This window comes from Lethenteron reissneri, chromosome 24, assembly GCF_015708825.2.
Source record: "Lethenteron reissneri isolate LAM-NWPU_2019-01 chromosome 24, ASM1570882v1, whole genome shotgun sequence".
Taxonomy (NCBI): domain Eukaryota; kingdom Metazoa; phylum Chordata; class Hyperoartia; order Petromyzontiformes; family Petromyzontidae; genus Lethenteron; species Lethenteron reissneri.
Genome location: NC_083802.1, coordinates 9,415,148 through 9,431,282, shown reverse-complemented (window position 1 = coordinate 9,431,282; position 16,135 = coordinate 9,415,148). Strand labels below are relative to the sequence as shown.

Sequence of the window (16,135 nt, the reverse complement as noted above, 5' to 3'; positions counted from 1 at the left end):
GTGGTGAGAGTGCTGGGTGGTCTAGAGTTCTAGTGGTGAGAGTGCTGGGTGGGGTAGAGTTCTAGTGGTGATAGTGCTGGGTGGTCTAGAGTTCGAGTTGTGATAGTGCTGGGTGGTCTAGAGTTCTAGTGGTGATAGCGCTGGGTGGTCTCGAGTTCTAGTGGTGATAGAGCTGGGTGGTCTAGAGTTCTAGTGGTGATAGTGCTGGGTGGTCTCGAGTTCGAGTGGTGATAGTGCTGGGTGGTCTAGAGTTCTAGTGGTGAGAGTGCTGGGTGGGGTAGAGTTCTAGTGGTGATAGTGCTGGGTGGTCTAGAGTTCGAGTGGTGATAGTGCTGGGTGGTCTAGAGTTCGAGTGGTGATAGTGCTGGGTGGTCTAGAGTTCTAGTGGTGATAGTGCTGGGTGGTCTAGAGTTCTAGTGGTGATAGTACTGGGTGGTCTAGAGTTCGAGTGGTGATAGTGCTGGGTGGTCTAGAGTTCTAGTGGTGATAGTGCTGGGTGGTCTAGAGTTCGAGTGGTGATAGTGCTGGGTGGTCTAGAGTTCTAGTGGTGAGAGTGCTGGGTGGGGTAGAGTTCTAGTGGGGATAGTGCTGGGTGGTCTAGAGTTCGAGTTGTGATAGTGCTGGGTGGTCTAGAGTTCTAGTGGTGATAGTGCTGGGTGGTCTAGAGTTCGAGTGGTGATAGTGCTGGGTGGTCTAGAGTTCTAGTGGTGAGAGTGCTGGGTGGTCTAGAGTTCTAGTGGTGATAGCGCTGGGTGGTCTCGAGTTCTAGTGGTGAGAGTGCTGGGTGGTCTAGAGTTCTAGTGGTGATAGCGCTGGGTGGTCTAGAGTTCTAGTGGTGATAGTGCTGGGTGGTCTCGAGTTCTAGTGGTGATAGTGCTGGGTGGTCTAGAGTTCTAGTGGTGAGAGTGCTGGGTGGTCTAGAGTTCTAGTGGTGATAGCGCTGGGTGGTCTAGCGTTCTAGTGGTGATAGCGCTGGGTGGTCTCGAGTTCTAGTGGTGATAGCGCTGGGTGGTCTAGAGTTCTAGTGGTGATAGTGCTGGGTGGTCTCGAGTTCTAGTGGTGATAGTGCTGGGTGGTCTCGAGTTCTAGTGGTGATAGTACTGGGTGGTCTAGAGTTCTAGTGGTGATAGAGCTGGGTGGTCTCGAGTTCTAGTGGTGATAGAGCTGGGTGGTCTCGAGTTCTAGTGGTGATAGTGCTGGGTGGTCTCGAGTTCTAGTGGTGATAGTGCTGGGTGGTCTCGAGTTCTAGTGGTGATAGTGCTGGGTGGTCTAGAGTTGACTATCCCATGATTCATTGTCTCACTGCCCCTCCCGGTCTCTCCCTGCCCTTTCTCAGCACTCTCTCACCTCTACCTCGAGCTGTCTCGCCATCAGCTATGCAAGGAGAGTTCTGGTGCTCGAAGTTACTGCTGAAGACTTCCCTTGACTCTGAACACAAAAGGTCTCAAGGGGGGGACGGGAGTAGACTGGGGTCTCAAGGTTAATGGGGGCTTAAGGGGCAAACTGTTTCAAGGAAGTGTTTGGGCCTTGAGAAGGTGCGGGAGCGGGGGGGTGGGTGGTTATGGGGAGGAATTTAAATCTTGGGTAGGCTCACGTTTCAAGGAAGAGACTGTGGTCTTGGGTGGGGGGAGAGAATGGGTGATTTTGGTGACGCGAGGGAACTGCGCTCCCACGGGGGGCAAAGCGCGTTCAAGGAAACCTCGAAGGCGTCTTGGTGCTATTTCTCTCATCACTCTGACCTCATTCTGGGGCCCAGACGGGGCACCGCCAAATGCGACAAGCGCCGTTTCCTCCCGAAACAAAAAAACAAAACCCCGCCATATGGCTGGTCAGGCTGAGCTGTAGAAACTTCTCCACCTTTTCATCCTCTCCCTCCGCACGCCAGGGAGAAGACATCTCCCCGGGAGGTCTGACAGCGCGCTTTCTTGAATCCAGTGCCATCTCGATATTGAGTTGTCCTGAGCCAGAATTATTGACTTTTGCAGTCGCAGTCAAACGCGACCCGAAGCGAATGGAGCGATTTGAGTAGAATTTAGACAGCCTCGGTTGCTTGTCGTTAAAATGTTTTTTAAGTATAAATGTTTAAAACAAACCTGACACATCATCAATAGTAATGATAGCACGATGTCACAAGGCATGTTGGAACCATGCCTAGCAAACATCCCCAGTAATTTTCGTAATTTAAATATTTGTGACTCGTCAATTTGTCCGAGAGCAGTCACGAGCCTTGGTGTCGGATTATTCCGTCTCCGCGACTCGTAGCGCTGGCGGTCACCAATGGTGGAGGCAGCTGTAACTGCGTGCTGGTGTTTGTGTTTTCATACGGCGACGGTGGTGGCGATCAATGTGTTTTTTGCAGAATTTTAAATTCCCGTGCACAATTGAGTGTTTGTGTTTCGTTTGGTGGTTTTGTGAATGTGTCGCTGATATTTTAACATTTGAAATTTTTTTTTTGCGGTGGATTTCTTTGCTCGTACGGAAAACTTTGTCGCAATACTCAGCTTTAACATCAGGCCCTGATGTCGGAGGAAGACTTTTCTGCCCTTTGGGCCCCACTTGGGAGAGCCACTCCTTCAACACAAGTTTCTCTCCATGCAGCCAAATTATAGATGCAAGCAAGTCTTTTGTATGGCCATTAGTGGCTGGGTAGAGATGCCAAAATCCCCGACCAATAGCTGGTTTAACATGCATGGCTGAAATATTTATTTAAAACCCTGGATCTCAGTGGTGTTGGCTTAGTGTCTCCGACACAGCCATTATGGACCTCCTGAGAGAGACACACCCGGCCTTGTGATTTGAATGCAGCATCTCGGTGATGCGGACTCTGTTTTGACAGCCATTGGTGAAACCCCTGAGGCTGATGTTAAATCTGGGTGGTGATTTCTGCTTTCAGCCCAAAATGGAACCTCACTCAACTCTTCATATCAAAAAACCATCAACCCTCTCACCCCTTGAATCCCTCACGCCTGCATTTATAAGCCCCATAACTACTGTATCGGAAAGCCCCCTAAACTCCTCATCCACATAGCTCCTGCAACATAGTTGCAGTTATGGGGAGTTGGGTGGCAGAAGATAGGACCAGAAGCGCCTTTTTTCCCGATAACTGCGATGGTGCTGGCTGTGATGGTGCTAAACACTCGCTGGTGCTGTGTGGGTTGGGATTGTGGGACTGCACAAGGATGGGAGCACTAGCCATTGGGGAGCCGCGGTGCATTGTGGGGCAGGGTGCTAGAAGGGGTCTTTATCATCGCCAATCAGGGGTCTTTAACGTCACTAATAGACGTGCCATCTTGGTGAGAAGGCACATGATGTACAAATCCCGTGATGCACTGCTCCACCCAGAAACCCCTGTGGCTCCCTTAATTCCATGCAGTCGCCCATTGTCGCTGCAGACTTACTATTATTATGCACACATGGTGCATTATGGGTGAGAAAGTGTTGGGGCAGCCGTTGGAGTAGATCTAGAGGAAGGCTAGAAGACGACCTCGTACCTCAATGGGTTACCGTGCCCCCGCCCCCACCCTCCGTAACGACCTCTTCCCCACCCCTCCACCCCCTACATGTTTGTCAGTATGAAGTCTTGCGACTTTTTGAGGGTCAATTGGTGACTTTCTGCTTTAAAGTGTTGGCAATGCTACACGGGGCAGAAAAGATAGCTAGCGGTGATCGGCTCTGGGTTAGGGAAGTGTGGCATGTGAATGAGTGAATTTTGTTTGCAATTCAGGAATGTATTCACCTTTTGTGGGTTGTAAAAAACGTAAGTTAATTGATGGGTGAAATGTTTAAAAAAAAATAAGGCAGTCGTATCATTTTGTACGTTTGTGGTTGGTTACGTTTTAACTGTGGCAGCTCAAGTAAACGAGAACACGACCTCAATGATGACAAGAAACACTCGGGAAAGGCCTGGGTTCTGAACTTGGGGGAGGGGGGGGTATTGTGGTTCTGAACGTGTATAATCTTGTTGGTTTGAGAATCCAGGATTATGAAATCTGGGATTTTAACCTGCAGTCATATTGGTTCTAACCTCAATATCTTCAAGTTATGAACCAAGGATCTTGTGAATCTGACTTTGGGTGTCGAAAGCAGCGGTTCTCAAAGTGTGGGCCCCGGTACCCACAGGTGGCCCGCGACGGTCCTCCAGGTGCCCCGTGGGGCTGTGATGCAAATGCAGGTTGATCCGGGTATAATGACAACGGTTATACTTTGTTTTGAACGTAAATTCATATTTTAGTTGTATTAAATTTCAAAATAAAGTTCGGTAAACTACCCTGATTAACCCTAACATCTAAATGCCCCCCCCCCCCCCCCCCCAAATAAGAAACCGAACTGTTAATTCTAGTAATATGAATCCTCCTGTATTGGTATTTAGAGATAAGTGAACGTGTTTTGCCCTGGGTCTGGGTGGTTCACAGGAATGTTTGCATCGGCTGAGTGGTCCGTGGGCCAACGCAGTTTGAGAACCACTGGTCGAGAGGGTCTTGAGCAGTGTGAATCTGAGTCTTGGGTCACATTGTTATAAAATCAAGGTCTTGTGGTTGTGAAACCGCAATCTTTGTTGGCTTTGAAACCTATGTTTCGATGGATTCTGTGGCCGATGGTTTAAAACAACTTGAGTGAAGTTCATCCATTCGTTTTCTGTGTAGATAGCAAGATGGGTGTAATGTGCATTTTCCCTTCAAGGCCGACACAACCCAAAACATTAAACGGCTCTTCAGCAGCTACGCTGGCCCCTTTTTACATTGGCTGTTTTACAATCTCCAAAAACTTTGCAAAATATAATTAAAATTGGTATTGCCAGTTTTATTTGCCACGTAATTGTTCTTACATCTCTCATCGCCTGACAAAGCCGCCCGAATGAGGCTGCGTGATTCCGTAGTTTTTATGAAAGTGCAATTGCAATAAAGTGCAGATGGTATATGTTCATCTGTTCCAGATAAAGCATCTTCTTATTGTATTCCTGTAAGTTATACTTCATTTTGTAACATTGTAAATCGTAAGTAAAAAAAAAATAGTGTGCCGTCCTTCCATTAGCTCGCTTTTGCTGGTCTCTTCCTGTTTACATAAAATCGCATCAAGTAATTTCCAAGTGCTGTATGGGGATGTCGCGTGTTAAAAAATTGTTACCATTATTAAACAGTTGGGTGAACCACAGGGTGGTTTAACTGAACGTGGTGGTTTTAGACCAGCGAGCGTGACATCACGATGTCGGTAGTAAACCCATTTTTAAACCTGCGGAGTAAAAGACTCGCTCTGAAGGAGAACTTTCACGGTTTTTTTTTTCTGCACGTGTATAAAGAGTCACTCTTGCTGTGTTATCCCACATGAGCTTGAAGATTCAGTTAGGAAGAAAAACAACTTTCAATTGACTTAGCGTTGTAGTGACGACACTCGTGACTCACAACAGTATCACATTAACCACAGGCTTTTCTCCATTAAGGAAAGTTGCCCACATGTCTTGAACGTAATTTCCCAAAGCATCTGTGCTTTTGACTGACCCTGAATATCCAGGCTCATGACCCATCCATCATTCCCTCTAATGAATGCCTCGACAAAATACAGGCCCCCACCCATTTTGTTTTTGGGTTGTGTCGTCCTCCATTGAAGGTGTTCTTACACGATCGGCCACTGCAGCTGGGGGTCTTGTGGTTTTGCCGAACGGTGTCACGTGATTTAATGTCTTGTGTGTTCTCTTCAAAATGGTGCTGTGGATTAAACAGGTGAACAGGTCTCTTCGCGCGCGTTCTGGTTGCTCGGTCGCCTTGCAGCATTACCCCGTTCAACTGTGTCACATGACCCTCTGCTCAGGTGGATGGCATGGGTCCTATCCACCTGGGCCACATGAGTTGCCCCCACCGCACTTGACCCCAACAAAGTGGGAATGGTCTTCTGCCCCAGGTGTGTAGAATCTTGTGATCTCGAGCGTCAGGTCATGTGACACTGGATGCATGGAATGTTTCAGACGGAACATGGAGATGTGGTAAAACCAAATCACGAGAGGGGGAGGGTTGAAGGAGTGGCAACCACAGGACAAACTCGGACCTGTTGTGCGTAGGTGTGGGTGGATGTGTGTAGCTGTGCAAATATTGCAGGGCTGTATAGTTGTGAATATTTCAGACCTTAGCTTACAAGTCGCATCTCACATTTACAGCTATCGCCACCGACCAACGCTAAACTCCCCCCACCTTCCACTCGCAGGTACGCAAACAACCCTGGCAACCACATACACGTGCCAGCTGAACTTTCCAACAGCACTCTTCCACCACAACCATCAGTCTCGGCCCATCACCACTCGAGGCATCTCATGCATTCGTTCCTCATGTGAGGCACTGACGTTGGTCGGTGTTTGTACATGTGGTATGAATGCAGGGTGTACATACACGTGTGTATGAACCCAGGAACCTCCCTTTCATTCACAACCAAGGCTAACAGTGGTGAAAGATTAGTCCCTCTGCCTATCAGTCTCCTGGAATAACATTTCTCAGCATTTGTAGATGGTAAGGCCTTCACTGGTTTTGACATCTCCGGGCCTCATCAGCAAGGTGTGGAAGGGGTCCAATTGTTATTTTAAATAACATTTATATTTACATTAAATAGACGTGTTTCATCATTTACTGCTCACAGTCCACCAGACTTAAAGTTAGTGTTGTTCACAAGCAATTGTAAAGTACACCATCGGCACAGCACTGTGAACATGCACATCAATTGGAGAGTTGTGGCTGTCATGTTTTAAGAGGTCATATGGGGGTCACAAACAATTTATTACAAAACCCAAATTTTACAAAATATATTCAAGTCAGAACAAAGTTACCAAAAATGACTCATTCAACCCTCATTTACACCAGCATTGCGCAGGAGTGGGCTGTTCAGGTAAGTGTACTGGTGAGCAATACTGGTCAGGTTGGTTGGGTGAGTTTGTAAGGTGGATAGGTCGTTGTGGGTGAGTGTGAATAGGTGGGCAAGTGGGAGATTGGCTCAGTGGATATACACCATGACAGCATTGAGTGCATGCTTAAAGGCTGCACGTGAAATCTTTGTTTATGTGCCTTTGCATTTCCAGAATGCGCCCTATCTTGGGAGCTCAATAGAAGTGAGCCTGGATAGTGTTTTGGTGGGTGTCCATAAACGCCAGGCAGTAATATGCTGCTGCATTGTGGGCAGCAGAGGGCAGTTCAGCAAAATCTATTCTGAAGTTTGCTCCCACATCTATGCATCCCTACTTCACCAATCCGCAATGACCAGCATGGCAAAGTACAGTCAACTCTCAATACCCACGTGGTGCGGGGGAGGCGGTCATCCAGCAGTTGATTGACAAAAATGCTGTACATGCACATGTGCGCATACACAAGTCCACGTACATACGCGACCGTACACAAATCTCCACCCGGTCCTGTTGCCTGGAAATGAAACCAAAGCTAGGAGAGCACACTATGGCCCTGCCGGCGACAAGAATTTCTCGCCAACAGCACTTGCCCCTGCAGTGTATGCAGGCTACACGGGGGATTATTTGCAGCTCCATGTGAATATACGTGCCCCATATACAAAGTCCACCGCCAGCAGTTTGATCACCGCCGGTAGCGGTACCTCTTAAAGTGGAACCACAGCTGGAAGATACTGTTGGCGAACTGGCAGCGGAACCCGTGGCGGTGGGAGTACTCCCACTCGCGGCTCACGATCTTGAAGGCGATGTCCTCGTAGGGTGGCCCCGCGTGGAAGCGCAGCGTCGCAAACTCGCGGTCGCCGTCGCTCGACTCCAGGAAGTACTGTGGCGTCGATTTCTTGTCGATGAGGTCCGGGTAGAAGATGTTGAACTTGTAGCCCTGCACGATCTTGGGCGGCGGGTTGTCGAAGTCGTAATGCGTTTGGTTGTACTTGTTCCACTCGAAGCCCGTGTGCACGCGGTTGAAGAAGCGCGGCTTTGCGGGGGCGGTACTTGTCCGACCACAGGTAGAGCTTGTCCGTGAGGGGCACCTCGACACTGAAGCGCGCCTCATCCGTGCCCATTCCCTCGCGCGCACGGCGCTCGAATGCATCTTCCGCTGTGTCTTCAGCTGAACCTGCGGGAAAAGTGAGGAGGCAGGAAAAGATGGGGGAAAGAAGAAAGCAGATGGCCAGCGAGGTGGAGAGGGGGAAGAGAAGGGAGACGGGGATTGATAATGAGATGAGTGTGAGGGGAGACAGAGTTAAGGGAGACGTGGAGAAAGATGCAGGAGGGAGTGGGGTGTTGAAATACATGTAAATATTAAAGACATAAATACAGAGGTGGCTTGGTGTCTCAGTCGTTACACCACTTAACCTCTGATCCCTTCATTTGGCTAAATTCCAGTTGCACAAAACAAAATACATTTGACTGACACGCAATTAACTTTATTTTTTTATCTGCCGTCGTCCTTGTTGGACAGTGCTGCCCCCTAGAGTGTAGATACGTGGCGTTATCAAGCAACTTACTCTTATTTGCCATGTAAATAAATCGGTACAACTAAAATGTTGCAAACATTTGACGGTACCGATTTCCGTCCTGGCCCATAGTCTATCTCCTCCCGCAAGACACAGTGCCCGCCCTCCCCTCTCTCGCGCAACGCCGCTTCCCGCGGTTACGCACCGGTCTCCTGGAGCTGTTTGCGCGCCAGGTAGAGGCGCTGGTTGTCCTCGTCTGCCTCCATGACGTGCGCCTCCACGGGCAGCTCGTCGGGCGGCAGCAGCGTGGGGCTGTAGCGCCCGGCCTCGTATTCCTCGCAGCTCTGCCGAACCAGATCGGCCTCCGTCAGCACCGAGTCCCCCGCTGTGCCTGCCCCTTCCCCGCTCTTGCCGGCTTCGTCCTCCTCGTTGTCGTCCTCCTCCTCCTCGTTGTTGGTGGCGGCGCTCGATGGAGTCGCAGCTGATGAGGGTCTGGGAGGGCGAAGGGGGGGGGGCATGCGTAGTATCAGGTACAAATTTGAGGCTGAGTCGAACTAGGGGAGGCCTAGGACCGGTTCAGATAATCGTCACTGTTACTAGCCACGAGCTGGAATCGAACTCTGGTCGCCAGGTTCATAGCACAGTGCGTGAACTGCTACACAACCACTCCCCAGACACACACAACACCCACATGCCCACACACACACCACCCACATGCCCACACACACAACACCCACATGCCCACACACACCACCCCTCAACCCCACGTACCCTGGCAACAGCGCCCCTGCACTCTGCTGCAGTCCGCCCTCCCCCCTGCCACCACCGCCACGCATGATGGGGAAGAGGGGCTGGCTCTGCACGCCCTGCTCCTGCTTCAAGCGGAACAGCTTGAGCCGCAGGATGTCCTGGTGGCGCTCACGGAGTCGCGCGCGCGCCGTATACGCGCGCAGCTGCTGCAGCAGCCCCTCCCAGTAGCCGATGTCGAGCGTGGTGCCCCCCGCAACGATCTTGCCCGTGATCTGCTGGTTCAGCGCTGTGAGCTGTGCGTACGTCTTGCCCTTGAACACGGCCGAGACATCGCCCGCCACAGAAGGGTTGATGCCCTCGCGGCGGTCCACTGCGAGGGGGGGGCGGGAGTGGGGGTGGTGCCGCGGTTTGGCGAGGGAGAAGGGGAAGCGAGAGGGGAAAAGGGTTGAGAAATCAACAAAGGCTTGGGGATTCATAATTGATTTTTGGTTGAGACCTGACCAAATTTTTTACGTGAAAACCCTCCACCACATGACGTAGCCAAACAAATTAATTTGTTACGTGTGCAACACCACGCCAATTGTTATCATTTCTGCTCAGAGTGAAGCTGAAGGATGTTTCATTTGAGATTGCATCAGGCATCCTCAGGTCAGAACCCAGGAAGTTAGAATACCCGTGTCACCTGACCCGGCTTCTTAAAAAGCAAAGGTAAGGGGGTTTGTGGAAAAGAGTTGTGGGAACATTTGAAGTTTACAATAGGGTTTAGGTTTGTGGGGTTAGAGCTAATGACAGGTTTGGGAGTTTAGGGGTAAGAGTTGGAAGAATGTTAGGGTAAGGGTAAGAGTCAGGATTCGAGTTAGCATTATGGAGTGAGGCACTGGAGTTTGGTTAAAACCCAGGGTTAGAGTAAAGTCTTGGGGTCGGGTTCAGGTTGTGTTTGGGGTTTGGGTCAGGGTTCTGATTAGAGAGATGGAAACACAGGGGATTTGGAGGTTGATATAAAAGAAGAGAGGGAGACTGGGCCTTAAGGAGGACATCTGTGAAAAAAAGCTTTATAGTTCATCGGATTCATCTCGTATAAATACATCTTCTGATTCTGGAGTGACTGAGTGGATGAATGATTTAGTGGATGTATGGATGAGTGACTACAGAGTGAAGTTATAGGGCAAGTTCATGTATAAGTGGTGTGGTTAAGTATACGGGAGAGTGAGCGGTGAAAGAGCATGTGAGTCAATGTATTACTGGTGAGTGGTGGGTGGGTGAGTGAAAGCATGTGTCTGGTTAAGTGAGTGGGTGAATAGTGAAAGTGAGTGATAAATGAGAGGTGAGTGGTCATTGAATGGATAGAGAAGTTAATGAGTGGTGAAAGCTACGTAGTGAGTCAGGGGTATGTGGTGAGCTGTGTGTGGACAGAAAGGTGAATGGTAATTCTGTACCAGGCCCTGTGCCCTCCGATTGTTTCTTGCGGAGTTTTCCCAGTTCGTCCTCTGTGATGATCGTCATGTCCTTCCAGAAGTCCACGTTCTTACCCTGCTCTAGCTCAATGTACACCTGCACACAGATGCACGCACATATGTACATACAAAGACCCCCAGTATAGGTTTAACATACTGTAGGGGCAAGTGCTGTTAGCGAGCACCTACGAAGGCCGGCACGGCACACGAGGGGGTGGGTGGTCAACACCAAGCCCAGCCCCCTTCGTCTCCCTAGTGGCGATGTTTACACACCGCACCAGGTACTTATTTGAGGCCGAGTCGACTTAGGGGAGGCCCAGAACCGGTTCAGGTCACTCGTGTAGGCCGTTAGCGGGACTCGAACTCAGGTACATACATACATCTCCCTTCACCTCCCTGCGTATCCATCTATCCATACCTCCCCCTGTATCTCCCTTCACCTCTCTGTGCCTCCCTTCTCCCATGTTTTTCCCCCTGTGTCTTACCCGGATGTCTTCCAGAAGGTCCTCCAGGTCGGAGGCGGTGAGTCCATTGAGGAAAGTGTAGGGTTCGTGCATCTCCACAGCCAGGTCCTCCTCCTCCATGCCCACATATTTGGCCAGGAGATCGATCGGTTTGGCACGCCCATCCTTGATGCGGATCTTGGATCTGAGATGAGGGGTCAAGGGGTGGGCGCATCAGTCAAGGTAGGCGAGTCGACGCGTGCAAGAGTCCACGTGAGCACACGTACGAGTGTAAGTATGCGAGCACATTTGTACACAACCGCACGCACGCACGCACACGGGTCCCCGTGAGCCTCCGTAAGTGGCCTGTCAGCGAGCCTTCAACACGTCACGTGGATGGAGGTTGTCTCGTTGTCTCTGTGTATGCATGCGAGTGTATGTGGTACAAGTGCACCAAAAAAGACAGCACAGTGGTACACTTTTATTTTTATTTAGCGAATGTTTTTACACGTGACTGTCACACAGAGCAGCAGATAAGGAAGGAAAACACAGTTTAATACATTGTGAGTATTTCATTACTTATTTTTCTTCCATATCTGGTGCTCTGTGTGACAGTCACGTGTAAAAGCATTCTGGAAATAAAAATGAAAGTGTATCAACGCCTGTACTAACCCGTGTGTGCGTGGGTGCTCACCGTAGCTTGGCCTGCTGCAGGTGGAAGTTGTCCTCCTGCTGCTCCCACTGCTTGAAGTGCTCGGCCTCCTTGTCTCGCTGCATCATCTCAAGCTCCTGGTCACGCAGCGCCTGCTCCCGCTCGCGCTCCAGCCTCAGCTGCTTCACCTGCAGCAGCGGCCCGGGAGAATAACAGCATCATCGTCATCATCATCGGCCTTGATCAATCCACCGCTAAATGCCTCCCAAAACCGTCGCTATCTATCACGGTGCTGCGACGCAACAATCCACTTAGCTCCTGCGCGCCAGCTCATTTCGCCACCATGGGTGCACGTACCGATTCATCAATAGAAATATATTATTACGCTCATGATACGTGCGTGAAATTGCGTGAAAATATATTCATATTGTATGCAGAATACATGCAAATACTATGCCATTGTTACACTGAAGCTCATGACATGAAGGAACAAATGCACGAACCACAAATGAAAGTAAAATCAGGCAAATAATCGATTTTTTTTATAAAATCGTGAGACTTTATAATCGCAGGGAAGTGAAGACAGATTGGCACAAGTCTCGAGCCGAGGCCAGGGGTGGGGAACCTGTTCCTGAGGGCCGAATAGGACTGTCAAACTCCTTTAGCAGCCACACAAGCACGCACCTCATTCACTTCTGTCACTGTAAGAGGCCCTTGCAGTGACAGAAGTGATTGAGCATACTCATTATTATTACAGTGTTTCCAGGTTTGAAAATAGTGCCCTCCAAAACCCGATTAGTGCAACCAAGGTGCTTGTCCACAGATACGTATCGTTCGTAGGACCATTTCCAAGGTCTAGGCCTCGTGTTCACCCAGGCCACATGCAATTAAATGAAGTTGCTGAATGTGCAACCCGTGGGCCCTTGGCTCCAGAGGGTCTGTTTGTGCATCTGGGCTGTGCCTTTGTTAGGTGAAGGAGGAGTTCCCACCTTCTGTAGCTCAATGCGGTTTTCCTTCTGGATACCCTTGTTGCGTTCTTTCTTATCCTTGTCGCTCAGGTGAGAGATGCCTTTCGTCTCCAGCGCCTGGATCATGGGACAAGAGTTAGACACGCATGACACACACAGACGACACTCGAGTGCATTTGCATATACATACACATCTATACACACCGATACATAATAGAGACATATTCCCATACAGTCTTAAGGAGGAGCACATCTATATACACAGACCCAAATCAAATATCCCATTTATAGCCTTAACAGATTTTTGGGCCAAGCCCGAGCACCTATGAAGGCTGGCAACGACACATGAGGAGGTGGTTGGCCATACACACATGCATCCACACTCATCCACCTTGTGCCAGATGAAGGTGCCTAGGAGATTGTTGTCTCCGAAGGGGTTGTCTGCGTTGGTGTAGCCCATGTACTCCTCGCCCCAGCCCATCTTCTCACGCCGCTTGCGCTCTTTGGCCTCCTTCTTGGAGAGACGGCGAGCACGTTTCTCCTCGGGGGTCTCCAGCGCCTTCACCAGCTCCCTCTGGCGCCTGGAAACAACAGGCAGTGGGTTGAGACATGGAGATGTGGGGTACATAGACAAGTGCAGCGGGATAAGACAAAGCGTCAAGAGTTGATAGAATTATGAAATATCGAAAAACAGGGAGTGGTCATTCATTTACAGAACTGCTGTAAAAATAATTCGAGCAGGTATTTTATGCATTCAAACCGATGTAGTCATTCATACAGTTCATCATAGATGTGTGTAATCTATATTACAGTTTAGTAGTAATTCCTTGTTTTGATTTATCATAAGATTTCTGCTACTGTCCATCATGTAACCTGCCAGCTCATCATAATCACCCTGTGAGAAGTGAGCAGTGGTCATCCCGTGGCAACACTGGTCCCCAAACACTGAATGTGGCTCAGGTTCTGTCAATGGAGATGATCGCCACTCATTTGCCCGTTTGGGTATCATTTTTTCGTGAACGGAGGGGGTGGTGGTTTTCTCCAACGACAGATCTGCACCGGTGGTGGAATTCCTTATTCCATTGGCTGAGGCCCATAAAAACAACATTCCTTCCGAAAATCCTCCTCCACCTCCCCTATCCACTGCTTCCATAGTCTCTTCTCTCATCTACCTTCATTCCCCTCACACCCTCCACCCCTTCCCTTCCTTCACTCCGCTACATCCTCCACCGATATTCCTCCAGATTCCCTCTATGCCCTCCAATCCTTTCCACTCCCCCCCCGACTCCAATTCCCTTCCACAATTCATTCCTCTTATAGAGTAATCCCATTCCTCTCTCCACCTCGATCTCCGATGTTCCTCCCTCTTGCTCCTATTCCTCTCCACTCTTTATCTCATCCACCTCGCCCATACCTCCCTCTCGTTTCCACCAACTCTCACCTTCGCTCCTCGCGTTGCCGCTTCTTATCCTCTCCACGCAGCCGCACTCTCTCGATCTCCGAGCTCCTCGATCTTGACCTCGACCCGGAGCGGCCACGGACGCTGCCGCCAGACTCCGACCCCGAGTCGTAGTTGCGGGAGTCGTTCGATGACACGGAGTCACTGCTGCCATCCAGATCTCCCTTACTCCTCCTGCTCCCCGGGTCCCCCGATGTCTCCCGCTGTCCCCCTGCCGCACCGCGCAACGGGGACCCCGGCCCACTCCAACCCGGGGGCCTCGTGCCCCAGCGCTCCCAGGTGCGCTCGCCCTCGCGTACCTGGGGCCCCCAGCGGGACACACGAGTACCGTGGTCTCCTCCCGAACGCTGCCCTCTTGCTCCAGGAGACTCTGAACGTTGCCCCCTGCATCTGGGAGACAGTGAGCGCTGCCCTCTGTGTCTGGGAGATTCCAACCACTGACCCCTGTGCTGGGGAGACTCCGAGCGCCTTCTCCCTCTGGGAGACGCTGAGAGCTGCCCCTTCTCCCGAGACCCCAGCCGCTGCCCTCGCTGCCCATTGTGTCGACCGGTCAACTCCAGGCGCTGACCCTTCTCGCTAGGAGACCCAGACTGCTGCCCTCTGCGTCTAAGAGGAGACACCGAGGGCTGCCCTCTGCGTCTAACAGGAGACACCGAGGGCTGCCCTCTGTGTTTAACAGGAGACCCAGACTGCTGCCCTCTGCGTCTAACAGGAGACACCGAGGGCTGCCCTCTGCGTCTAACAGGAGACCCTGAGCGCTGCCCTCTGTATTTAACAGGAGACCCTGAGGGCTGCCCTCTGCGTCTAACAGGAGACACCGAGGGCTGCCCTCTGCGTTTGACAGGAGACCCTGAGCGCTGCCCTGGAGACAATGAGCGCTGCCCCCTTGGTTTACCAGTGGATTCTGGGCGCTGCCCCCTCTGTCTGGGAGACCCAGACCGCTGCCCCCTCTCTCTGGGAGACGCCGAGCGCTGCCCTAGCTGCCCTCTGCGTTTACCAGGAGACGCAGAGCGTTTCCCCCTCTCTCTGGGAGACCCAGACCGCTGCCCCTTCTCTCTAGAAGCTGAGCGCAGACCCCGCTGCCCCCTCTGTTTACCAGGAGACCCAGACCGCTGCCCCCTCTCTCTGGGAGACCCAGACCGCTGTCCCCTGCGTTTAGCAGGAGACTCCGAGCGCTGCCCTCGGCGTTTACCAGGAGACTCCGACCGCTGCCCCCACTCTCTGGGAGACGCAGACCGCTGCCCTCTGCGTTTAGCAGGAGACGCAGAACGTTGCCTCCTCTCTCCGGGAGACGCCGAGCGCTGCCCTCGCTGCCCTCTGCGTTTAGCAGGAGACGCCGAGCGCTGCCCCCTCTCTCCTGGGAGACTCCGAGCGCGGCTTCATCTGCCCCGCGCCGGTCTCGCCTGAGTGAGGCCTGTCGTGGGCCCCGGGCCGGGCCGCGCGCTCCTCGCGGCGCTTCTTATCGCTCCCTCCCATGGCCCGTCGCCTCGGCTCCTGCCACCCGCACTGCTCCTCCCCCGCCTCCTCCTCCTCCTCGCACAGCGGAGACTCCGTTGAGTGCCGCGCAGCTGCCGGCGAGAGGTTCGAACGACGGCGAACTGGGAGCGTGCGCGGCGGCCTGGAAAGTGCGCGACGCCTGGAACACAAAAAAAAGAAAGGGGGCGGGGGGAAGGCCCCCGGGTTCGTGACGTCATATCGCTGCGTGACGTCATCGCGCGCGCGAACAAAAAATGACGTCGGCGTTCAAGCGGCGCTATGACGTCACAGCGCAGAGGATGCGTTAGTGACGTCACTGGGCGATGACAATAGACGCCGGACAATCATAAATGACGTCACGCACATGGGGGGGGGCAGACATTTGTGACGATGTGTGACAAGGCGGGGGGGGGGGGTGAGAAATGTGACGTCACATAAAAATGCGCAACTTTAAATAAATAGACAACACGTTCTACTTAATTAAATATTGTTTTTTTAAATAAATGTGACAATGACAATAGTTTAAAGCGATTTGAAGC

The 16,135-nt window shown here is 51.5% G+C and overlaps 2 protein-coding genes across 2 annotated transcripts in view; one reads left to right on the top strand and one right to left on the bottom strand.

The window, feature by feature from the left end:
- LOC133346509 (histone-lysine N-methyltransferase, H3 lysine-79 specific-like) overlaps nucleotides 1–2,385 on the top strand; it is a 33,129-nt gene extending 30,744 nt beyond the window's left edge. The window contains 1 exon segment of the mRNA XM_061558135.1: nucleotides 1,337–2,385. The gene's annotated coding sequence lies outside the window, so the exon portion shown is untranslated.
- Nucleotides 2,386–5,708: 3,323 nt separating this feature from the next.
- LOC133346544 (splicing factor Cactin-like) lies at nucleotides 5,709–15,756 on the bottom strand. The gene is given in 11 exon segments (XM_061558193.1): nucleotides 5,709–7,916; nucleotides 7,918–8,054; nucleotides 8,600–8,886; nucleotides 9,166–9,514; nucleotides 10,581–10,695; nucleotides 11,084–11,246; nucleotides 11,736–11,881; nucleotides 12,683–12,778; nucleotides 13,053–13,242; nucleotides 14,103–15,426; nucleotides 15,494–15,756. Coding segments are annotated over 11 exon segments (3,264 nt in total). The 5' UTR covers nucleotides 15,597–15,756; the 3' UTR covers nucleotides 5,709–7,562.
- Between the last annotated feature and the right edge of the window lie 379 nt (nucleotides 15,757–16,135).